The sequence below is a fragment of the Synchiropus splendidus genome, chromosome 13 (genome assembly GCF_027744825.2).
Source record: "Synchiropus splendidus isolate RoL2022-P1 chromosome 13, RoL_Sspl_1.0, whole genome shotgun sequence".
NCBI lineage: Eukaryota > Metazoa > Chordata > Actinopteri > Syngnathiformes > Callionymidae > Synchiropus > Synchiropus splendidus.
The window spans coordinates 15,269,817-15,295,467 of NC_071346.1; the positions used below are offsets into that span (position 1 = coordinate 15,269,817).

At 42.4% G+C, this 25,651-nt stretch overlaps 1 protein-coding gene across 7 annotated transcripts in view; it reads right to left on the minus strand.

Annotated features, from left to right (window-relative positions):
• astn1 (astrotactin 1) overlaps window positions 1-25,651 on the minus strand; it is a 294,106-nt gene that overhangs the window by 25,778 nt on the left and 242,677 nt on the right. For all 7 annotated transcript variants that reach the window (XM_053882621.1, XM_053882619.1, XM_053882617.1 and 4 more), the window contains 3 exons: window positions 23,659-23,936; window positions 20,772-20,905; window positions 20,320-20,471 (listed from right to left, as the gene is read on the minus strand). In XM_053882621.1, coding sequence (XP_053738596.1) covers window positions 20,320-20,471; window positions 20,772-20,905; window positions 23,659-23,936 — 564 coding nt within the window. The remainder of the gene's footprint in view (window positions 1-20,319; window positions 20,472-20,771; window positions 20,906-23,658; window positions 23,937-25,651) is intronic.

Here is a 25,651-nt window from a genome sequence, read left to right on the forward strand (position 1 = left end):
CTTGACAAGTGAGAGGCTTTTGTAGGTCAGCACGACTCCAGGTACCCTGAGAAACATGACCAATTCCCACACTCCCTGCCAGAGGAAATCATGAAGCAGTCACTGCAGTACATGTAGGAGCCACCATCCACACACCATCTGCGGTTAATAACTCACTCATCCTTTCTTTCAGACTGTGACTTGAGCTCCTTACCACTCTGCCACTAACATGTTTTGAACCTAGTGTCTGTCTCACTGCAGGTGACTGACAACTTTCTCTGCTTTCATCAAACCTATACTCACTTCACCGAATTCTTTGATCCACAGTGTGGCAAGTGCTTTCACCTCTGCCAGGGAGGATAAGTGAAGAAAAAACTAGATTTCAATGAAACACTGGGGATATATTGATGCTCGGACAAGGATCTGTTCATTCATTTCTGTGGTGTTCTGAATTACCATCTGGAGCTCTCTCTTCATTTATTGATTTTGAAATGAGTTCTGTAACACAGTCAGTTGATCTGATTTTGTTTGTTGATATTTCAGACAACAGTGTCTTATTGTGATGATAAATTTTTGGGAAAAAAAATTCACTATGGGATGAACTGCTCAGCAAACCAACACACTTTTTTTCTTTTTCCAAAAATGCTGGCAAGAATGGGGGTAAACATGAAAAATAACTGATCTGACTCTCCATACATTTGGGCACAACATAATACATAACACAATGAATAAAAATGTATCTATCTCTAGTAAGCTCTGTGCCTGTCACCGACGGCGTCACATCTGTTTAAAGTGAGTTGACCAATAAGATGCTGTCGACCAACAAGATAACTCATGCTCCGCTTCAAGGACGGTGAGTTCAGCATCAAAAGTGGAAGTGAAAATAAAATAAAATAAAATAAAATAAAATAAAATAAAAAGACTTAGATGGATGACTGGCTGACAGGGAGAATAAGGAGAGACGTTGGTCTTCTTCCTAAGGAAGAGGTTCTGAGTAACTTCTCTAAGGAATGTGTCATTCAGTTGGAGTTGTTTACTTTCAGCATTCCTAACGCCTGATTGGCTGGAAAAACCAAGGATTGCCAGCAGGCCGATGTGAGTTATGGGATGTCCCACCTTTTGAAGTTGTTCCTGCTGCCTCCAGGATCATGTTCTGATCCAGACCCTTGGCGTGTGTGTGTCTGTGTGTGTGTGTTTTGCTCCCATGCTGCTGTTTTCGCTCTTCTGCTGATGACAAGGACAGGTGGGAGTATAGAACACACTCATGCATGTTCGATTCAGACCCTTTGTAGTCACAAATGCAGGTATTGAATTGAAGGAAAGACACCTAAATCGACATTTAAACTCAGATGTATCGCTGCCATCCGCAAATGTACAGTGTATCATTTTATCTCAACGTATTTATGACTGAATCGATCAAAGTCTCTCTCTTAATCTGCAGATGAATATCAGTGTATGGGTGATGTGTTTGTTTTAAGATGACCTTTAAATGAATGCTTTGATCCTATTTAGTCAATAGATATGCAACTCCATTAGGAAGAGAAACCACAACTGGCAACTATTTTGAGTCGCTCCCACAGGACTCTCCCTCGAGTCCAGTGAGCAAATGGAGAAAACTAATTCCACCGCTTCTTCTTTATTCAGTTGCTACCCAAAATATATGGCCACCAACAAAACCAACAAAGTAGGTTGACCTATTTTTGTAGTCTACTAGTGATGGTTACATGAGGTATCATGAAGCAGTATCGCAGAGTTGATGAAACAGTGTCCTTCAGAGGCCGCTAGATGATGCTCCTGGTTTAGAAATGATGTGACTTGTTTAGGTCCTAACATTTTACAGACAGTGCCATCTGGCGGCCTCAGAAAATCAGACCACTGTTTCATGAAACCTCTTCCACCCATCACTAGTCAAGACCACACCAACCAAGTCCAAGACATGATCAAGACTGGAGAGTATTGAGACTGAGACAAGACCAAGATATTTGGAGATCAAGACCAAGACAGTATAAATAATAAAACTGATCCACAAATGAGCAGTAGGTGCAGGTTTTTGTTCCAAATAACAGTCTTCAGACACCTTATTGGTGTATGGGTACCAACAAAACCTGGCAGCCACTGTGTCTGTTTTGGATCAGTTTGAGATTCTCGATAAATGTCAAAGAAAAACACATAAAACTATGCTTACCAATTATGACAGTTTTCTTTGTCGGTCTCGACCCATCTTGAATAGAAATCCCAGCTCGGCCCCAGTGCGAAACCGAGACAAGACACAAAGTGGTCTCCAGACCAAGACCAATCTCAAGTACTACAACACTAAGTTGACCGCTCACATGAGAGCTCTGTTATCTCACACTCTTTGTTATTAGTTACAACATAAACCAATGATCAAATGTCCACAACCATCTCTGCAAATGAATATTGTGATCCACTATGTGAAACTCCGTCTGGAGTGGAAATATTTAACTGTATCTGTCTGGAGAAACCTGAATCCACCAACTATGTCGTAAGCATCAACAGCTTGTATGATACAAAACTCTAAATTCTTTTTCAGATTGGATATGCATGGATACGTGGGCACACACACCACCAGAAAAACAACAAACGTTTACATATGTTTTCATCATTGATCAAATTACAGAAAAAATATCAGCTAGACAAACAGGGTTCACACAAGGGGCCGACATTTCAAACACAAAGATGTGGGCGGAACAAAATTCATTTTATTGAACTGTGTATGTTCTTTGTGTCTGTCCTCAGCGACTCAAAATGCAGGAGTCAGTCTGGATTTTTTTGTTCAAACATGCTTCCACTTTTCCAGATTCAATAACTAATTTCTCATTCTAATCTGCATTCGAACTTGAAGGCTTATCTCCATATGTCACGGTACCAACACGCTTCTTCGGTGACCTCGATTGAGGGGCACTCAAACTACTTTTGAATTGTATTTCATCGACCCGCATTAAATGACTTGGCGGTCTGATTCTGGCCCTCAGGCCTCGAATTTGACCCCATCAAGAGCATTGATTCAATGCAATATGATGAATTGATTTAGATTTCTCAACACTTGGCGCCATTCAACCCAGCATCCGATGCAACTCGAGCTTTTAGAAAGCTACATGTAATGACCCTGAAGTTGTGGGAGCAGAATCAAACCCACCCACCTGCATCTGATAAACACACACATACGCAATCTCAAATGTAACGCACCCTCAATCTGCACTCCAACATGACTGAAAAACAATGCCTTAACACAGACCAGGACCTTTTCTCGTCCAAAATAGTTTCCTGACTAAGAAACCAAACAACTCCAGAATCACACACAAACACACAGATGTGGCCCATAAAGGTGAACACATGCTAAAGTGTTCAACCTTCTGCGTTCTACAGGATTCACTATAGGCAGCCAGGGAATTCCTCCACCTCAGTTAAAGTAGACAGCTTCCTTGTAACTAGCTGTAATTGGCAGCCCCACACACGTGTGAGCATACGCACACGCTCTCAGCTAAACCTGCAAAAATAACATCTGGACTTGGTTAACTACCTTCCAACGAGGAGAAGGTGCCAGCACAACAACAGGTCAACGACAAAATTCTCACCCTGGTTTTTTCGGAGTCATCGAGCACCTGATTTGTCAACTGGAATTGGACGCACTTTTTGACATTTGCGAACCTCGTATCTCTCTGAATGGTGACTAGGAAGAAGAAGCGAGAACCTCATCGTGGTACATGCAAGCTGCCGACCGAATCTGATGTGTCCACTATCAGGGGCCATTTTTCTAGACTCAATTCAATACTCAGCATTGCATCCGATAAACTGTTTCATCCTTTCACAAAGTCTGCAAAACACAACATTTGACCGACACAACAAGTTACCTAGTAAACAATCTGAAACTTGAAGAGAGGTTCTTGATACATTTTGGCAACACTCTACACCGTTGTTCTCTTAAAAAAATGCGTTCATTCACTGATGGTGTTCCAAGTGCAACTATGCTTCACGTTTGGGGAATTAGATCAAACAGGTCACAGATTTACAACAGCTGAGGTGTGAAATGATGAACCCAGCAAATGTCCACTGTCCACTGAGACTGTCGTATGCCATTCAAAATAACTGACGGGAGGGTTATAGGTTCTACTGTAGTGGTAGTTGGCTGTGTGAGAGTGAGATGCTGGGATACTGTAATGTCATAACTGTTGTACACATTGCTGGGCTGCTATGTGCTGCGGTGCCAGATAGAGAGAAAAAAAAAAGTCGTAAGTACGTAAGTCAAGCAGGTCGTAAGTTGGATGTTGTGTGTGTATATATATATATATATATATATATATATATATATATATATATATATATATATATATATAAATATTGATACCCTGAATAGTATCGAAACGCTAACTCCGGAAGCAATACAAAGTTGCCATGGTATCAATACTACTGTGTACTACTGGTTAGCGTACTACACTGTGTACACTCAGCAGGGAGCGCAGCGGCAAACACTGGCACCATGGAAACTTTCAACAGGTGAGCAAAGCTCCTGTGTAGTCAGCCTGCTGCTGGCGACCTGCAACTAAAGCTACAGTAAGAGGCTACTCTACCGACTCTACCGGTGTTGTTTAAGAAACAATGAAACTAGTCCCCTGAAGCTTTTAGAATAAACAGAAACGTGACCGTCTTGTATTTCATTGTTCTTTTGTCATTTTCTCATGTGTTCAGTTTTTCATTGTAAATAAATCAAATTATTTTTCAGGTATTTGTCATTTTTTTAATTGAAAATGCTGTTGAGTATCGAATAATTTCCTGGGTATCAATGTTGAGTTTGCAAATGTAGAGGCATTAGACGCACAAAATCTGAATCTGAAATACTTTCTGAAGAAATAGGAAGCTCCGGATACATTTACGTAGCATGATGATCAGCATCACACTAACTAGCCTCATCCTTCACATCTTCAAAAATGGTGCTCATGAAGCTCCTCCTAAAGCTGGCGCACATTCACTTTTCTAAGCAAAAGTGACAAGACAGACGAGGAACATTTGAAGCTGGTAAGCACCAGACATGATCAACAATGTGTTGTCTGTACATTTATCGGAAATACACTTGATTCACGGGTTACGAAAATGCTCAATGGTGTCTCGACATCCAACTAGGACACGACAGCAAAGCAGGACCAGATGGCGAGACTGCACTTGTGGCCGGGACCTCTGATTCATAGAGGTGGCTGTGAAATGGGAATCACCAACAGATGGACTCCTCAGACTCATTAGAGATGATGCAGGGGGAGTGCAATTGGAAATTTAGATTACTCGCACGTCAAGTTTGCAACACTGAGCTTTGGGTCAGTCTGATCTGCACAGGCTTTTTTTTCCCGGTTCTGACATGTCTTTGATGTTCAAACTGCTTCATTGTGCTGGATTTGGCTACGCAGTCCCAGAGTCTCTTTTTCCTGGGGTTTGAAGTAGGGTGCAGCGTACAGTTGGCACCAGGACAATTTTGTGAGCACGGCGATCTTCTTAAAACAATCTTAAAACAAGAATTCGCAATCCATCAGGCTGATATAACTGAAAAGGACCGGCTTGGTAAACTTGGGTGAAAAGACAGAACTACTTCTGTTCACAAAAACCTGCCATTTACCGACAAATAACTGCAGTAAGTCTACGAAAACAGCGTAGATGTGCTCTGTTTCTTGCAGAATGTTTTTTGTGCAGTCTGCTGTGAGTTTTTTTTTTTTTTTTTTAAGATTAACACATCATCATTTCCCGATTTCCTTGCACTGCCAGGAAACCACATATTGGCGGTTCTATAGTTTGTTGCAAGTTTATGCTTTATATTATATTTACCACACCAAATCTGTCAAAGCAATACATGAATAAATCTTCCATAGAGAAAAAGGAAATTGGCAGGTCAGGATTTTCAAAAATCGGTCAGGAAACTTTAGCTGTTTAGGATCTTCAGCTCTTGGTCAGACCTTGTCAGTCGCCTTATCTACAACTGGGGGATAAAAAGAGAGCAATAAACACTGTTGGGTACCAGCCACACCATAGATTAGAATAGAGTTTAACCGTAACAAGTCCTTTCGGTACCCAAAGCTCGTGACGTGGGTAATGACCGAAAGGATGAGATCGCGGATCCAAGCGGCTGAGATGAGTTTCCTCCGCAGGGTGGCTGGGCGCACCCTTAGAGATAGGGTGAGGAGTTCGGTCATCCGGGAGGAGCTCGGGGTGGAGCCGCTGCTCCTCCACATCCAGAGGAACCAGTTGAGGTGGCTCGGGCATCTGATCCGGATGCCGCCTGGAAGCCTCCCTGGGGAGGTGTTCCGGGCATGTCTTACCAGGAGGAGACCCCGGGGAAGACCCAGGACTCGCTGGAGAGATTATGTCTCCGGTCTGGCCTGGGAACGCCTCGGGATCCCCCGAGAAGAGCTGGAGGAGGTTTGTGCGGATCGGGAAGTTTGGGCTTCCCTGCTCCGAATGCTGCCTCCGTGACCCGACCCCGGATAAGCGGTAGAACAAGGTGAAGGAAGGTGAAGGTGAGGTAACAAGTCCCAACTGAACCAGAATTGGCATGTTTTTTCCAGTTCTTAAATATTGTTATTTTGTGAGGCTAAAGTTACTGTAACCTCCAAGAGCCGGCTCAGACCTCCGTGTCTGGAACACTGCTTAAAAGCAGGTGGCCCCTTGACCAGCTTCAGCTTCGAGGTGAGCCACACGTTCTGCTTTCAACCCTGCTGTTTCCAAACATGCATGCAGACCGGTACGTAATGTGTTTATTGATTGGATCCCTTGTTCCACTGACCCTTCAGCAATCTTCACCCTTGCTCCGTGATCAAAGGCGTTGCAACACCGGATTTCTCCAAGCTCAGGGGATGTTTGTTTTCAGAGCGAGACTGACCCACTCCAGGGGTACCCTGACTTAAAGCAGACTTCCTATTCCAGAGTCTTCCACACATCTCCGTGCACGTGTGTGTGTGTGTGTGTGTTTGGGTGCACCTCCACGATGATCTCACTTTGTGTGCCTGAAGACTGTTAAGAAAGAGATTACAGCACCAGCATGCAGTTGTCAGCTCCAGATCTGCAGAAATTTAGGATGCAATATATCATCAGTCGTATATGTGCAGCCTTATCTCACATTATATACGCTCAAACGGGAAAAGGGGATATGCAACCGTGCAGCTGTCGATGGCGATATATCCTGGATGTAAACAACGCCGTTCCGCAGAATGTTTTGTCGATGAGGGGAGTCCGACATCTGGTTCTGATGAGCCTTCAGAGGACGTAAAGTGCGGATATTTTCTTTTTCTGTTTTGCTCCGAGAACTTTTCCCATAAATGGATGTTGGGCTCGCACGGCCTTGGTGGAATTTATCATGCATTACATTTGGAGATGAAATAAGGAAAGAAATAATATTTCAGGTGAAGACTCACAAAGAAATGGAAACGAGAGCGAGAGCCCTTTCCAAGAAAAACGCTGAAAGGAGTTTCGATGACCTATAGCTCGTTGTGTCAGACCCCGTCTCCTTGAATTACACAAACGATTCCTTTCAGGACAAATTCTGACGGAGAGAATGAATGAACAGCAGACGCTGGCTGATCACCAGCAGGCCCAGCGTATGGAAAATGAACCAAAGCAGACCTTAGGAATGTTATTTCTCAATACCTTGTTGAAAAGAAGGAGGAATTCCTCCTTGACGTTTGGGTTTAGATGTTTCATGATTTTAAGCAGTGATAAGACATTTTTTCCGCTTGTTACCGCATTAGGTGCTGAGGAAGAGCGGAGCGCCTGGAAGAATTTAGATTTCTATAATACACACACACACGACATTGTGAGGTTTCTCACTGCCATGATGCTTTCCCCATCCTCTCACCCTCTCATAAGGTCCCCACAAGGAAGTGTTTCGTCAAGAATTGGTCCCCACAAGGCAGGATAGCACATGCGCCACATGCACACACAGGTTTGTCGCACTATGTTGGTGAGGACCTCTCATTGCCATAATGCTGTCCCCAGCCTCCCACCCTTAACTTAACCATCCAGAACAAATGGCTAACCTTAACCAGGACTCTCAACCAAACTTGTGCCCAACTTTAATAACTACTTTTACTGACGATTAAACTCTCTTAAAGCTTAAAGCAAAATTCGGCTGGAGCCCTGCAGGTGCACGTACTGTGGTCATCTCCGTTAGTTTCACTCCCAGCAGAGCAGGCCTGATAGTATCAAAGGCACTGGAGAAATCAAAGGACATGATTCTCACCGAACTGGCAGGTCACTAAGGTGTGATACAAAGAGAAAGTAAACAGAAGAGTAGTCCTTGTTACTCCTCATATCCCCCATTGTTTTTCACTTCCATGTGAACGTGCACGGCCAAGTGTTGGGGTTAAAAAACAAGTGTTAGGATGGGAATTGGGACAGGCCACAAGACTGGTCTCAACACTAGTTGATAGAGACGTGAGGGACAGGTAACTATGCTTCGGTGGTGTTCTGACTCACCATCCAGAGCCACAAGTCAACAATGAGACATTTTCAGTGAGGGCTGCAGCACAAGCTCTTTTCCTTTTCCTGTTCGGATGCATGAGCAAGTTCTACAAACACAAGAAAGTGGTTGAAAGTACAATTATTTAGGCCCTACCATAGACAGTAAACTGGAGGCCTACATGGATTTCAATTGTGCAAAGCGTATTGTAAATCGAGAAGTTGTAAAGTACAAGTCCCATTTACAAGAATGTTGTAGACTTATTTAATCATGTCTGTTTTAACCTGACTCACTGTGTAAGACAGTAATAGGTTGAACTGCATTCAAAATTGTGGGACAAATTTCACAGGATCCTCTGAGCTCTTCAGAGCCAGAGTTAGTAGGAAGGTAGAAGGTCCACTGGCCGGTCAATTCAGGCTACTGCCATAAGGCTGTCGACACATGGAACCAAGGTCCAAAACCAACAGGTCCACTCTTTCATACCGACAATGACTGGCCACATACATAAGACGTAAGGATCAGAAAAGTGACCTGCAATACTGTTTTGTGGGCTGTTGTGGCAGTTGTGGACGGTTGTGTAGCTGTGCTCTTTTCTCTGCGAGCTGTGGCACAAATTGCCTCAAGGAGACAATAAAGGTTACAAAGACGAACACTAAACTATTTCAAAAAGGTATCAATTTATGGATGAATTAAGTGTGGGGAAATCATATTAGGTAAAAACAAAAAGGATCACAACATGAGCAGCTTCTGTGCTAGTCGGAATGTTCAATGGCATCAGGCACGTATTGTACTAATGGAGAGAGTGGGGTCATGAGAGAGGAAGCACAATTCACTGCGTGATGTTTCATGAACACTTGCTGTGTGACAATAAAATATTCTAACGCACAAATGAAGGTGTATTTCTCCTTTTAGTGAATACCTACTTGCAAGCACGCCTTTGATCGAGTCGGTGAAAGAGATGCTTGAAGTGGAAGATGGTAATGAGAATGAAGCAAATGAACAGTTCATGGGTGAATGAGCATGTGGCTAGGAACAGAAGAGGCCAGCGAGGGGCCAAATTAAAGGCAAGGAGAGCACAAGAGAAGAGGATATTGTCTGAGAGAGATTAAAAGAAAGTAGATAAGTATTTCAGAGAGGAAAGCGGTGGGTGGGGATGTGCTGTGAGAGCGCAGGCAGCCAAGGGGAGCTCTGTGGAGAATTGTGTTTCAGCGCATGTGAGGCCTGGGCTGCAAGTGGACAGAAGACTGACAGCTGAAATCAAAACCGCACTCTGTCGGCATCCTTCCAGCTTTTTTTTTTTTTTTTTCTCAACCCCCCTGTCTTTGTCTCCGCTTCTCATTCTCTCACTTCCCCCTCTCTCCAAGGTGGTCCCACCGCGCCCCCCAATCTCCCATAACTCAACCGAGCATCCGTGCCCAGCCACCTTTGACGTTACGCTCACATCAGGGTGTGCTCACCGAAGTAATCAATCTTATCTTGTAAAGCACCGAGGAACACACAGAGTTTGTTACACAAGGGCCCAAAACATGTGTCTGAAGGATCGGATACCTCTGTGCATGTTCGCCCTCTTGTGGTGGCACGGAGGTGTGAGCAAAAGATTTATTCTTGCTGCTATGTTATAACCACACACTCACACATAAAATCTACTACAGTTAGTTGACAATAATAATAAGTAATATTAAGATATAATATGTAATAATATGGACCTCAGCAGTTCTGAGCGACAGTATCTGTTATTTTCCTTACACTGTTGCCTGCTGCTACACAAGAGAAGGGCTGAGGGTTTAAGTGTTTCTCCTCCCCAAAGCAATTCCATTTTTCTTCCCTGGGTGATGTCAGTCTGAGGAGGAGGAATAATTTATCATACGAATTAGTATTTCAAAATGACATAAAAAAAACAAACAAACAAAAGAAAAAGCATTGGATACGTGTCGCATTTTCAAATATGAGACGCGTGATGAGCACTTTTCATTTCATTGTTGCAGATGGAAGCACAGATTTGCCATGGCAGGCTCATGAATACAGGCTTGGGGCAATATTTTGTCCGATATGTCAAGTCAGCGATTGCTTCTGCGCCTCCATTTTCTGCAGGCATTGTCCGACTAAAGCGCGATTGTGCAATAACCAATCAATGAGTTGACAACCGCATTATCTCCTGAGATAAAGTTGGATATATCAACGAGATGATCACAGTTTGGTGGCGTTCTGAATGACCACTTGGATCTACAAACCTTTTAAAAGTGTCCACTGCCATCTGCTGTCCAACTGAGCTCAATGCGATCAATGATATTTCAAAAGTTATCAAATTATGAGGATAAAATAAATGTTGGGTAAAACAAGAATCTTGGCAGAGGTCTGCACTCTCTCAGCGCCTTTTCTTGCTTTAGAAAAGTAAAATAACTGTTCAGGAGCACATCTTCTCACCAGCTTTTATCAACCAATCCAGCCATAGTCTTTTGTCCAATGACAGTTATCCCTTAAATGTATTGCACTCTTTGAGGTTCAATTGGCCTCTTTGGCCTTCCTCTCCACCTTCTGCCTGGCAGTTCCAACTTCAACATCTTCCTACCAATGTACTGGCTCTCTCTCCTCTGTACATGTCCAAACCATCTCCATCTAGCCTCTCTGACTGTCTCCTAAACACCTGACATGTGCTGTCCCTCTGATCTACTGCTTCCTGATCCTATCCATCCTGCTCACTCCCAGAGAGAACCTCAGCATCTTCATCTCTGCTACCTCCAGCTCTGCCTCCTGTCTTTTCCTTAGAGCCACTGTTTCCAAACCATACAACATTGCTGGCCTCACCACTGTTTTGAACACTTTCCCTTTCATCCTTGCCGACACCCTTTTGTCACACATCACACCTGACACTTTTCTCCAATTATTCCATCCTGCCTGCACCTCTTCAACTCTTTGTCACACTCTCCATCGCCCTGGACAACTGAGCCTCAGTACTTCAAACCCCCCACCTTCTTTATCTCTGCATCCTGTAACTTCACCTGTCCACACTGGTCCCTCTCATTCACACACATGTACTCTGTCTTACTGCGGCTAACCTTCATTCCTCTCCTTTGTAAGGCAAACCTCCACCTCTCTAGCTGATCTTCCACTTGCTCCCTGCTCTCACCACAGATCACAATATCATCTGCAAACATCATTGTCCAAGGGGCTTCTTGTCTAACCTCACCTGTCAACCTGTCCATCACCATCGCAAACAGGAAGGAGCTCAGAGCTGAGCCTTGGTGCAGTCCCACCTCCACCTTGAACTCCTCTGGTACACCTGCAGCACACCTCACCACTGTCTTACATCTGGCACACATGTCCTGCACCACTCAAACATACTTCTCTGCCATTCCAGACTTCCGCGTACAATACCACAAGTCTTCTCTTGGCACTCTGTTGTACGCTTTCTCCAGGTCCACAAAGGCACAATGTAGCTCCTTCTGACCTTCTCTGTGCTTCTCCATGAAAATCCTTAAAGCAAAATGAACACATAGAATTTCCAGCTTCCTCCTCTGCATCATGTCAGCCAACTCTCTAGCTTTCCCTGTCATAGTTCCCACATTCAGAATCCCTACTCTCAATCCTATTCTCTTGTCTTTCCTCTTCCTCTTCTCCCTCTGTCTGTTGGCACGCCTCCCCCTTCTCCTTCTCTGTCTTCCACCTACAGTAGTCCAGTCTCCATCACCTGGGCCTCGACCGATCCGTATGAGATTCATTTGTCTGAGCCGCATCTTTAGTTTGGCAAGAGCTGCTGATATTACATATACATGAAGCAGCAGCAGGATATGAATGGAAATGTGGTGGCAGCCTCAGTCTCACAATGGATATAAAGACAAAACTATGATGCATATTGGACAAATGCATGTTGGAAAAAGGCATTTATTCTAGCACATCACATCATCACATACTGTACATTTCCCAGGCTCCGAGAAATTCAAGATTGTTCTGTTTATCCCTCTGACAGTTTAAATTAGAAAGCCCACATCGGTCTCCTTCATTTTGCTGACACGGGCCATTTACTCAAAAGGGCATGGGGAGGAATGATGTTCCAAAATCCGAAAGGTCATATTTGCAATCAAAATGATATTTCAATGCTGCTCGTCTGCATTAAAGTTTAAGCGGCTTCACAGTCGATGCACATTTGGATCACTGTCCCTGCATTTTTCATTCCCTATCCTCCATCACAGTGGGCAAATACGGAAGGGTCATTTTTTAGGGAAAACAACACTTCCTTTTTTTGGAATAAAACAAATCCGCTTCTCTATTTTCCGATAATTGAAACTGAAACGTGCGAGACAGTAGTCGGCGATAAACCTGAATCACAACCACAGTCTAAATATAATAAGAAAAAAAGCTTACACAATTCAGAGTTTACTGTTCTGTTTAAAAGGTGTCCAGAGGGAATTTCAGTGTCTACAATTTAAACTCATTAACCAGACGGACTTTCATCCCACACAGATCGCTGGCGTTGGAGATGCAGACAGTTTCACCTGAACTGTTTGTTCTGACACCCTTCTATCAGAGCAGCCATCACAGACATCAGCAGGATGAGTCACTTGTTGGATCAAGAAACTCTTCAGCCCACACTCCATATGTGCGTCGCTATTTACATACATACATGTAATTCGTGCCTCCTACGTGTGTTTATAGATAGTGGTGGCCCACTCGATGGCACTCTCCTTTCTAAAATCTCAAGATTTCATTTAAAGAGCACATGAATTTTCACTCAAGTGTGCCATCTAGTGGGTTCCACGTCATTTCATGAAGCCTCACAAGGCCATCACTAGTTGTAGGAACTCTAGTGATGCTTCTCCTACCTGCTGTCTGTTTGAATTATCACGAATTATGTAGTTAAAATACATATACTGGGTAAAGATCTTTCATAAGATTGTGAGGGAACATACCTGGGACCTGGGGGTCCGTGTGTGATTCGTTCATTCAATTTTCGTTGTGAAACAAAAATTGAAATGATACAAATAAAACTAAACAATGGCTCTTTTTTATTATTCGTTTTTATAAACAAATTCCATAAAACAAAAAACAAGTCATTTTTTGTGCAGTGGATTTTGTGCTGAAAACAGAATCACAAAAACAAAAATACTATCAGGATGGGTCATTTGAAATGAATCGTTGGTTTTTAACACAGTCCTTTGAACCAGAAGGCAACTGCACAAAAAGCAGAAAGCGCCAACGGTGAAGATGGAGCGGTTCGTGTTGTTCCGAGGAAGCTGGCGTGTCACAATTCACGGGGCAGACACGACCACCAAGAGAATCTCGGCTATTTTCCAGGTATTATTGATCGAATAGGCAAACACATAAAATCTATTTTTCTCAAGTTAACTACTTTAACTTGAGAAAAATAGATCAGAAACAACTTGATCAGTGTTATTTATTACACTGATCAAGTTGACACAAGTAGCGTGTACATCACCAATGACAACAACGTGGCAATATTTCCTGACCACCGAGGCAACTTTGGCATCGCTTTGCTAACAATAAGGCGGCACTATGAGGTACACGGAGATGGCTTCATACGACTGTGTTAAAAAGCAACTATTCATATCCATAGTATTTCCCTATGTTTTTGTTATTCTGTTTGGATGTTTTGCCTGAAAAACAACATGTTTTTTGTTTTATGGAATTCGTTTATAAAATGAATAATAAAAAAACAAGCCATTATTTTGTTTTATTTGTATCATTTTAATTTCCGTTTCACAACGAAAATTGAATGAACGAATCATACACGCACCGCATCGGGTCCTTCAAGAATTTTATTCTTATCGGATTTATTTTATCAGCTGTCTGCAATGTATACAATTTTAACAATAGAATTAAGCAAAAAATTATTGAAACAGTAAAAGTTTTGAATGAACATTTTGGCTGCTTTTTCAAACTGGTGCTTACATGGAGAAACTATTCATGCTTTTGATAAAAAACACAAAATGAAGGATTCGTATTTTCAGTGACATAAAAAGATGCGTTACATCTTAAATCTTACATCGGACTGAAGTCATCTTTACATTGTGAAAACAATCCCATCTCCATGTTTTACACAGCACCCTCGCAGCCACAGCAGTGAAGGAGTCGCAAAAGGCAGAGAATATCTTGTGATCATTGCTGTGGTGTTTCCTCGCTGAGATAAGGGGGCACTAAATGTTCCAGCTTTAATGTGAACTTTGAGTCCAACTTTGGGAAGCCATTACTTCTAGCCCTCGTATCCACTGGCAAAGCACTTAAAAAGGAAATGGCCTGCTCTCTTTTGTGAATCCAGTATGTCGATTAATGATGCTCGCTCCTCAGTTGAACACAGTTTTCTCTCATTAGGCTGCAACCAAAACTTTGCTTCTCACTGAGAACTGTAGAGGCTGCGTTATGGATCAGGTCATTACGGCTAAAATAAACTGCTCTTGTCTTGCCAAATCCTCCCCTTGCGTGCCTCGCCAAACATTTTCAGTTATAGATGAAAGAGCTGAGCATCCTGCTGCGACCGCCACGGCTCGCAAGGAATATCAAGGAAGCTACACACGCAAATTGAGAAAATGGTTGAAGGATTTATAGCAAACATCTGACTCAATCCTTTCAATTTGTCAAAGGGCCACATCAACCAACAGTAACTGTGCCGTTTCTGAATGGCACAAGACTGTCTCTGACCTCTTCAGCTGCTCAGACTAAAGAGCTCACACATCCCAGATAACCTCTCCAGCCTCTGAGCTGAAAGCACCTGAAATCCACTGATACACCTTCCTTACTCACTCATTAGAGAAGCAGCAGCTCTAGTTCAAGTCCCTCGCAGACTACTCAGTCACAAATCCAATTTCTAGGAAAACTGCCTGAGGCAAGCCATTCCACCTGCTTGTATGGGTGATTCTATTCTTGTCATCAGAAGCCAGATTAGATGAGGGAGGTCGTGAAACTCATAGAGCGTCACCTTCTGGTGACAACAAAGCAGAGCAAACACTCACCTCTGCACACCTTGTTCTGGTTCTGTGCTGAATGTGGCTTCACTTTGAAAGACTGACAGATGCTAAAGCTTTTCAAATGGAACCACAACAGAGTCCTTCCTTTCCATTCCGTTGAAACCCATCGCCTCAAACTGTGTCGTTCTGATCCTCATCCGAGCTGCATCCCTTTCCTGGAGAATATGCCCAGCAGGGATGGAGCGATAGCTCATCGTACATGCTATACCGCCAAAAACTATTTCCGCGATGAGAATGCTGCTTATCACGATTAATTCGATAAACATGCGACACACTTAGAGCACAGGACCTGCATGCATGAACACGACGTGACCGTGACGGCGGGCTGCGCTCTCCAGCTCTGCAGCATTTGACAGCCGACACTGGCGTGTGACAGTTGTGGAGAGTGTGGTGGATTTTGGTTCACCATTGTTGTTTTAAACTCATTTTTAATACAAGAAACTTTTGAAAATGTCACTGGTCGACTCCGAGTCGACCAATCTTGGAATCTGTGTTTGTTTTATTAGATGGACTGGTCCTCATAGGTTTTCTGACGCAGTCGTCATGCAGGTCTCCCGCTGCACTGGCGCCTCGGTGAAACACCGTGGAGAAAATAGTTGGATATTGGACGGAGCGGTATTAGCGGCGGCGTCCTCTTCCGCGTCCCCATTAGGGTTCACTGATCACAGACACACTCTCACAGGCAGCGCTAATGCTACGACCCGGCATCAGTTAGGGACCATCAACAAATTCAGAGTATGTCAAAGTACAAAGTATTAGTGAAATCTTCAATAAGGTAATGAAAAACAACCATTTTAGGAGAGAGAATTGTGAAAAGGTTTTTCATCACACTAAACAAAGGACTGACAGTTTGTACATGATTTTGAGAATTGAATATGACTAAATTACTATTATTATTATTATTATTATTATTATTATTATTATTATTATTATTATTATTATTATTATTATTATTATCCAAGTCAACTGTTAAGAGACATGAGATACAGCAGACAGACAGCTCAATTTAACCCCTAAATAAAACTGTCAGAACAGTCTGTCAGACACGAGATGTGAAACATTGAATTTCTCATCTCTACACTTAGTTAACTATTACATTTAAACATAAACAAATAATGATGTTGGAGACCAACTCCACTTATATGTTTCATCATAAAACAGTTTCAAGAGGGAATGTAGTGTCCAACACATGGAATAGACTGAAAATGGATTTAATTATTGTTTTTGTTATTTATTGTTATCGCCGAAATGACAACAATTATCGTGATATATATATATTTTTAATTTATTTTTTTCCATATCACCCATCACTAATGCCCAGGAAGCATTGACGGGTGGGGTCCACCAAAAAAAATCCTCCTCCAAACCAGTCAATCCTGACCATGACTGTTGACGGCTCATCTTCAGCAGAATTCTGCTCATATGAAAGAATAATGGGTCCAATTACACAGCCAAATCTCTGTTGGTAAAACAAGATGAAAATGTCTTCCCAGGTGGTCCACTTGATTAATGACCCTGTGGTGGTCACAGTCTAACTCGCCAGTCTAGTCAGCGAAATGAGAAGACACGCCAGTCACCAGCTGCTCGCCCAAACACAGGCCAGCAAACTCACCCAAAAGCATCTTGAAGGGACGCCGCGCTGCCAAAACATCATCTGGCACTCCTTCCAGTTTGCAATTATTGGAGACAAATGGATTGAACGCTTTATTACCTCTGGTCAGCAGGATCTAAATTAATTAGCGCATGAGTCTGGCGCGATGCTCTGTAAAAGTGGAACAGAGGGGTCTATAACCCTCCCAGTTGTCTTTGGTTCAGGTTGCTGCACTTACTTTAAATAGACAGCACTTCGATTACAGTCGCAGAACAACCATGTGGCTGGAGCGCATGGATGGCGCAGACTATGTTCCAATACAGCGGGTCGGCGATGGCCACAATACGGAGTGGGTTTTGAAGCTGCGCATTGTAGAAATATTTTGGTGTCATTGATTAATAATTCTACTATAATACTTAATAGTATATCATCTTCTGCACTCTGTTATTAAGATTTGAAGCTTCCCTCATCTGGAGATTCCTAACCTATCACAGGCCTGCTTAGTAAGGGGCGTGGTTTAGTGGCCTCTTTTCAAGAGACACACACTCGCTCAATTTGGGTTGTATGTATGTTACGTACAGTGATGCCAGTAACGTTTTACTTCGTAACGTGTTACTCTTATATGACAACCATTATCAGTCAGGAGTAATCTAACGCGTTACTATTTCAAACAAGGTTATCAAATTAAAGTGACTTATCTAAGTCAGTAACGCGTTGCTATTGTTGCCATTGTTGCCATTGTCTGGAAACAAAATATTGACATTCACTTTCTACTGCGTCTTTGGGCATGACGTCATGTGCGGGACACTCGGTCATGTTTTCAACAGGCGGGCAGCTCACGTGTCAAGCTGCCGGCTACACAGCAGTAAATAACAGGCGGGAGGAGGGAGATGCACGTTTCTAGCTGAAAATACAGTCACTACTTTGAATGAGTGTCTGCTATAGATGACACATGTATTAACCCTGCAGGGTCCACCAAAGCGCAGAAATCACCGGTTAAAGAGAGCGAAATAACGTAGCCTTGCAAATGTGTCGAAAGTGTGGACCAGTTATTTTTTTTATCCTCTTGATAGGTCAAGTTAAACAACACTTAAGATAGATTTTTAGGCTTTTATAGATTATATTTTCTTTGGTGCAGGAAGAAATGGTACTGATGCGATGTATTGATGTTGCATTTTCTCTCGAAAGTCAGAAATAAAATGATCCTCTGGCGCGATGGAGCGTAGAGGCGAGTAACAGCAGCCACTTGAGTGCAACTACTGCCTACAGGTGGCCAACGTGACACACTGAGACTTGGTAAACTTTTGCCTTGTAGATGAAAAAAAAGCAAAAAGTCGTAAAATAATAACAATAATGTGCCATAATAGGGCATTCCCATTTCATTCTTGTTGCATTTTTTCCAATGGGTTCGAGTGTGTCAAAGCAAAACATTGACTGTACATTCATATAACTGAGACCCCAAACATGGAAAAACACTGGAACTCCAACCTCAAAATCGACATAAAAGATATTGTTTAGGCGATGAGAGCTGTAGTCGGCTGCCAAATGTAACTTGACAAGTAACTTGTCATCTAACTTTGTCACTTTTAAATTCAAGTAATCAGTAAAGTAACTAAGTTACTTTTTGAGGGAGTGATCAGTTCGATGTGAGTCATGATCACGTGTAGCAAGCGTCTACTGGTCTGTTAGCTGATGCTAATGATGAGCTTTCTGCTAGCTACAGACTAAAGCTGGGCAACAGGGGCCAGGCTCTATATTGTGACTGTTGAGAGGGTAAGAGGAAATTGAAAATAAAAATCAAGTGATGACAAAATTACACTTTAAAAATGCACATAAAATGTTGGTTTGTTGTATTTTCCATCATTTAAACCACATTCCATTTAAAGATTGCCAATGTGTCTCATACATTTCAAAATCTAAGTTAAATTCTGATGTATTTTAACGGGATAGAAATACTCCTAAAATAGCCAACGGAAAAGACGAACAATTCAGAAAAATAATCAAAAGAGCAAGTTATGTTTCAGTTGCATCGCAGTGAACAAAAAACAATGTGCAAGACAAAAATGTCAGAGATAACAACAATGTCAGTTTTATAGTTTTACTCCGACTCCAGAAGGGCCGCATAAATACAGTCAAAGGGCCGTATTTGGCCCCCGGGCTGCACTTTGCCCAGGTCTGCTACAGACCATGACTGCAGATTTTACATATGCTGTTTGTTTTAGCTCCTGAAATCATATTGTCACCATTGAATCGGTCTTGTATGTAGTAGAAAAACAAACAAACCAACAGATTTCCTTCTGCTGGCCAGGCCTTAGAGGGTATTGTTGGTGGTACTGTTGGATACGAGGCCCAATATAATGCGAAACATTCTCCCATTTAAATAGAGGTGGAAATATCTGCCTCAGCCAGGTTTTTCAGCACCACCTGGTCACAATACTTTCACACAGAGGCATTATTCGGAAGCCAAGGCACTGTCATAGTAGTTGACTCTCCAGGAGTGAAAACTTGTATCTTTTACAGTGACACTCCAGTTAATGCTCAAGTGGTCTTTGGATTGTTGGCAGTCATTGCAATGTGACTACCTTGGTTGGTCATCAGACACAAACTTTCCAAAAACTGACAAAGCTTCTCAAAATGCAGACCTTAAAGACGAAAGCCATATTGGCTTTTGGGCAGCAAGTCTGAGCTTAAAATCCATATTCTCGCCCCAATTATTCAGACAGTGAAAGCCATCCACAGCTGAAATGAACTGGCGGTGCTGTTCTTACAAACAGCCTGGAGTTTTTCTCAGATTGGACAGAGAGTTTGTCAACAGAAGGCATTTGTTTACACACTGATAAGTCAGCACGCGCAATTTTGGGGGGGGCTGTCAAAGTGTTGAAAATGAGCGCAGCAGAGTGCAGTGTGTGTGTGTGCGTGTGAGCAGCAGTCAGGTGACTCAAAATGTGATGTCATCACCATGTTTCCCACTTTGAGTAATTCATACTTTGTTTAACATATTTACCATCCATTTCTACGGTTTTGTTTGACCCTGGTTCCTTATAGATGAACAGCATTCAGTATCAGAATCAGAAACAAATATGTTGCCATGGTCAGTGGGGATCCCACCAACTAGGAAAGTGCTTGGGAATAAAATAAAATAAAATAAAATAAAATAAAATAAAATAAAATAAAATAAAATAAAATAAAATAAAATAAAATAAAATAAAATAACTCAAAGAGATCACACTTTGTTTACTAATAACTCACCGTGTCTTTTGAAAGTATTTTGATCTAACTGATAACTATGAACTGACACGGCTGTGTTATAGTACCTGTTTCAACTTTGGAGTGGTCAGTCCTCTCCGTCACCTTCTCCTGGCTGATGAGGTAGTCGATGATCCGCACACCAATAGGCGGCTCGGTGTGGTTCCATTCCATGATGACCAATGAGCTGCTGGGCTCGTAGGTGTAAGACAACTTCAGCCTGGCAACAGCGACGGAGACATAAAACCACGGCACTGAGTGAAAGATGGTGTTGCTGTTCTCATTACTGTGACTGACAGCTGACATCATTTCTTCTCCTGTTAGGCTAAAACTGTGGGACCATTCTTGAACGAAGCCACAATTCATCCGCGGCCTGGCGCTTACAAGGCAACAAATCAATGCTACAGCTTGTTTCATTTGTTAGTTCATGCTAATCTGCTGGCAAATACAAATCGATGTGAGGTCAGGACAGGGCGGAGTTACTGTCAAAACCAGGGCAGGACTGGGATCGGGTGCATACATTGGTTGTGGAAGTGGGGCGCAGGTGGGAAGCCCGTTGGAGCCAAAGGCGGTGGAGTCACAGCGACACCAGTCATCAATAACATCACCCTTCCCCGAGCACCACAGCATGCTCATCATGGCCTCCTGCAGAGCCTGGGAGGAGAAACAAACATCTCAGCGTGACCACGCTTTCATTTCCATCATTTTGTTTGCCTGCCGTTACCATCTTTTGATATGTGAAATTGTGCATAAATATATACAATTATTGATGTTTCTCATAAATACACAGCATGCAGAGAGATTCGACTATCATGACCATAATATCCATTTTATCACTATCTTCCCACATATCAGGGGTTTAACTCTCCACACAAGGTGGGCGTAGATTTAGGGAAAAAATAAAAGGGAAAAATGTGTTATTTCTCATTGCCCCCTAGTTTCTTTCCCACTGCGCGCTCAGGCAGATGTTCGTGGTCGACTGTGACCCTGGTGTGGTCATTTCAAGGGACCATTTCTATTTACCTGGCTGCGCTAAGAACCCTGAATGGCATTTAACTCTCCCTCAGAAGCAGGAGGCCACCTGATCTATAATAATAAATAATAAACATTTCTCTGATTATGTTTATTATAGAGAGTCTGAGTATCAGCTGATTCCATTTTCTGGCATGGAATACATCATAATCTCTGTCTTGCCTTCTCATCTAAACTCGCAAATCTCTCCTTTGTCTCCACCAAGGTTTGAGTCTGCCCACTGACTCCACCACAGTCATCGCTTTCAATGACTTTTTTTGACAGTTCATCTGTTTGACAGTGTTTTGCTTCATAGCAATAACTTTGTCCGTTGATTCCTTTCGTTTTTTTGCAATTTTTTTTTTTTTTCCTGAAATCAAATTTTAATAATTATCTTAACTATTTATATAAAGCTAAGCTTTAAGCAGCGATGGGCTCATGAAGCTTCATGAAACAGCATCCTCATTTTCAGAGTGCACTAGATGGCACCTGGGTTAAAATGCGAGATTTCATTGAAATGGCTGTTCAAATCCTCAGGTTTCAGCGCAGAGTGAATGAAGACACTGTTTCATGAAGCCTCATGAGGCCTTATGGGCAGAGGAAGTGACATCATCTAAGAGGTTTATTATTGCAGCAGGACCGGTGAGAACAAGCCTGGCTTCAGTTTGTGGTGCAAATTATATTTGCTTCATGTAAACTGGTCTCTTCAGCCATGAACATTAAGGCTAGAGGGTCATTTTTACAAGTGATCTACATTAAACACTTGACAATTTTATACTACTTATCCTCCTAGAACTTCACCATCATGACTCATCATAACTTGATAAGAACCTTTTTCTTATGGCTCCTAATCTTCAATGTCTAGATTCTGGATTCCGATTCCTGGAAGTGTGTTTCTTTGTAGCCGTGTTAGGAGTCCTGATATCTTCCTGACCTTTTTTTTCTCTCTCTGAATTTCATTTATATAAATTCTCCTCTAATCCATAGAATGAATTACATTTTACATGGCACCTCTGTTACTTAGTTTCTGGTATATTACATGTACTGCAGTCATCATCCATTTTCTTTCTTCCTATTAGTCAAACAATTGCGTGAAAAGCAAGAAAATAAGACTGAAAAATAAGGGCCAAAGATTTGGCTAAACTCGAGCCTTCAGCTACTCAGAACCTATTGTCCTGACATATCCTTGGGCTGTGACCTACTTGAGGTGCCCAGAAGCACAAGGTGTGCCGTGAGAGTGACTCTTGACTTGATGGACCCGACGGATGCGCCTGTGATAGCTTTAGGTGTCACTGACGAAAATCCCTCACTGGACTTGCATGGGTTGATGTCTACAACTGGTGTTGTCTACAACTTTGAATCTCAATTCATCGCACTGAAGCTGAGTGAACTCAATGGCAAATTAGTCACACATTCTGTTTCTGTTGTAAATGTAGCTTAAAGTAAGTGGTTATAAACACCAGAGGGGCCAATAGTACCTTCCTCATGCAAACATTTGTTCACTGCAACAACCTAACATAACAAATACTGTCCAGAACACTCCAGAACAGTGTAGCTTAACCTCAGGGGCGGGGCCCATGGTTGGGCTGCGAGCGCCTCCTTGAGGGCCGCTTAAAGTTTTTTTGTTTTACACCTTTGGGCAGTGAGGGCCGCAAGATGCTCAGCTTTAATACATTAGCCACATATGGTGGCAGTAGTGTGTCACTGAAATGACTTGACAGCTGCAAATCTGTGACAGTTAACAACTATGGAGAAGTCAAAAAGATGCTAATGAAAGTGATGACCCCCTGTTCACGAAAGCTCCTGTTCCGCAGTTTTGAAAGTTAATCAGAATATTTTATGGCAACACTTTCATTTTCACTTTACTTACATGTTGGAGTCTAAATAAAAGATATTATTTGCATTTTATGATATTTAGACATGGTTTTATCATATTTATTTTATTCAGAATTGTATTCATTTTTTCAAATTTTCTCAACAGTTTGAAACAAGTGTATTTTTTTTCTTTAGTATTTTTGATCAATCTGACTTGCACCTGGTTTTGCTACGGTGACAAATAAATATCTTGGATGATCACATGGTTTCATGTCATTTCACAAGGTTTTGGTTTGCTTACGAATAAGTAGGTTAAATATGGTTATTGATCACAAATGAAATCAAGAGTAATGGATCAGTTCTATTGAATGGGCCCCGGGCCCATTAGATGTGGGAAAAGTGGGCCCCGAGATTAAAAAAGTTAAGAACCCCTGCTTTAGAATGAAGTCAGAGGCACTGAAGAGGCTCAAAAACATGCATGCATTGACAGTAGCAGGTAGCAGATTTTTTGGCAAATACAGACAAAGATTTCCCCCCAAAATTGAGCGTGCTAGAATGGATCCAGAAGTTCGATGTCATACCTGATATGTTTCATTGTTGGACACAAGCTCATATATCGGTGCAGCCTTGGTGATTTGCAGCAGAACTGGCTCCGACAGCTGTCGCCCTTGTGCGGCTCGGGGGCTCATGTGGCAGAGGTGACACGACCTTGGACACTGACCCTGGCTGGTACAGTCCATCCGCACGCCTGCCGCCATGCGCTTGGCCCCGGTGTCCAGCAGACTGGCGATGTACGCAGGATACGTCAGCGTCCTGGCCTCCTTGTCGCGCTCCTCTGATTCCTCCGACGGAGAGTTCCCTGCATAGACGCGAAAAGTCGACTGAGTGACGGGGGTTTAAATCCCAACAGTGTTTATATTTAACACTTAAGTTAGATGGCTGCAGTCAAAACTGTCGCTTCTTGAAGAACACTCCAGCGTAAGACAGGTCTGTCACACGAAATCCCACACGTTGCTGTCACACAAAGACAGCACACACATGCTTGCCAAAGGTACTCTCACAACATAGCAAAGGAAAAACGGATACATCATTGAAGACAATTATTTTAATGTCTGTGTAATGTGCATTCAACGAAGATGTGAAACCATGCCCTTTCTTAAAATCTAATTAGACAGAGGGAGTCATGAGATTGATGCGAGAGATCAAACCTCCCCTGAGAGGCAGCTCGGCAAAAACTACAAAGTCGCAGTGTGTTCACACTTTTATGTTTGGGGACTATTTAGAGGCTCAACATCACAGGCAGACTACATTAGCAGAATGTCAATACTGCATAATGCGCTCATTTCCTCCTGCACAGACGCTGAACTGAACAATAAAACATTCCCAGTGACACGGCTTTCCAAGTCTGTCGCGCGGATTGCTTTTAGAAATGGAGGTGAACTTTACCAAAAGTATCAATTTGGCACGTATACTGATGTGAATGTAGTGATTTCACAGTTTAATAAACAGACAGTTTATATAGGACTTATCTAGTAGTCATGTTGGCCTGAGAGCAATTCAAGGAAAGGATTTAAATAAAATAAAATAAAATAAAATAAAATAAAATAAAATAAAATCTGTTACACTTCTATACCGTAATTCAGAAAAAATATTAAATTCGTCATATGTAATGCAGTTTGACCCACAAAAAAAATGTTATTTCCTACTTTACAAAAAGCACAATTTTTAAAAATGTATTCATAGGAAACCAATGTGAATGCTTTCGGAACTGACATACATTCATAATGAACATGCTCAGACCATAAGACCCACTTCCTGTCCTGTGTGTCACAGGGTTTCAACACAGATAAAAGTGTTTCAGCGACTCCATCAATTCAACTAACTTCCTGCTGAGTTTGCGAGCCAAACAAGTCTGAGCCACTGCTCTGGATTTGTCCCAGTTTTCCAGGTCACAGGGACGACACAGCAGTAATCTGTGACGTTTGTGCCAATCTGTCAGCAAATGAAACATCACAACAAACAGAAATCAACACAACAGCAGAATCACGCCTTTTCTTCGAAGCCGTTTGTACACATCTCTCAACACCAAGGATCAATTATGCATCACAAATTCGATGCATACCAAATCACAGCTGGAATAAGCATTGAAATCCAACTGAAGTGATAGAAACACAAACAGCAAACAGCCTTCCACAGTTGGGGACTTGTGAAGGCTGCAGCAAACTAAACATTGCGTTTTGTTTGTGCGTATGCATCTGTGCGTACAGTCGCGGGACTGTAGCAACACCAATTCCTCTGCGACAGTTGGAACGTGGACGTCCTTGACTCTCAGTGCGAGTCCAGTCAAGGCCAATAGAAAGATAAGTCCAGAGCAATCACCGTAATGTGGAGTTAAATGAGGTCTGATAGTGGTTCAGTCACATTAGGGGAGAATGAAATCAAACGCGATGGTCACACACACACACACACAGACACACACTGGTGTGTGTATTCAAAGTGAACAGCTCTCTGCAGGCACCAACTCAACCTGTCTAATCAAAGCCTATAAGGAAGAGGGTGAAGGTTTGTGGAGTG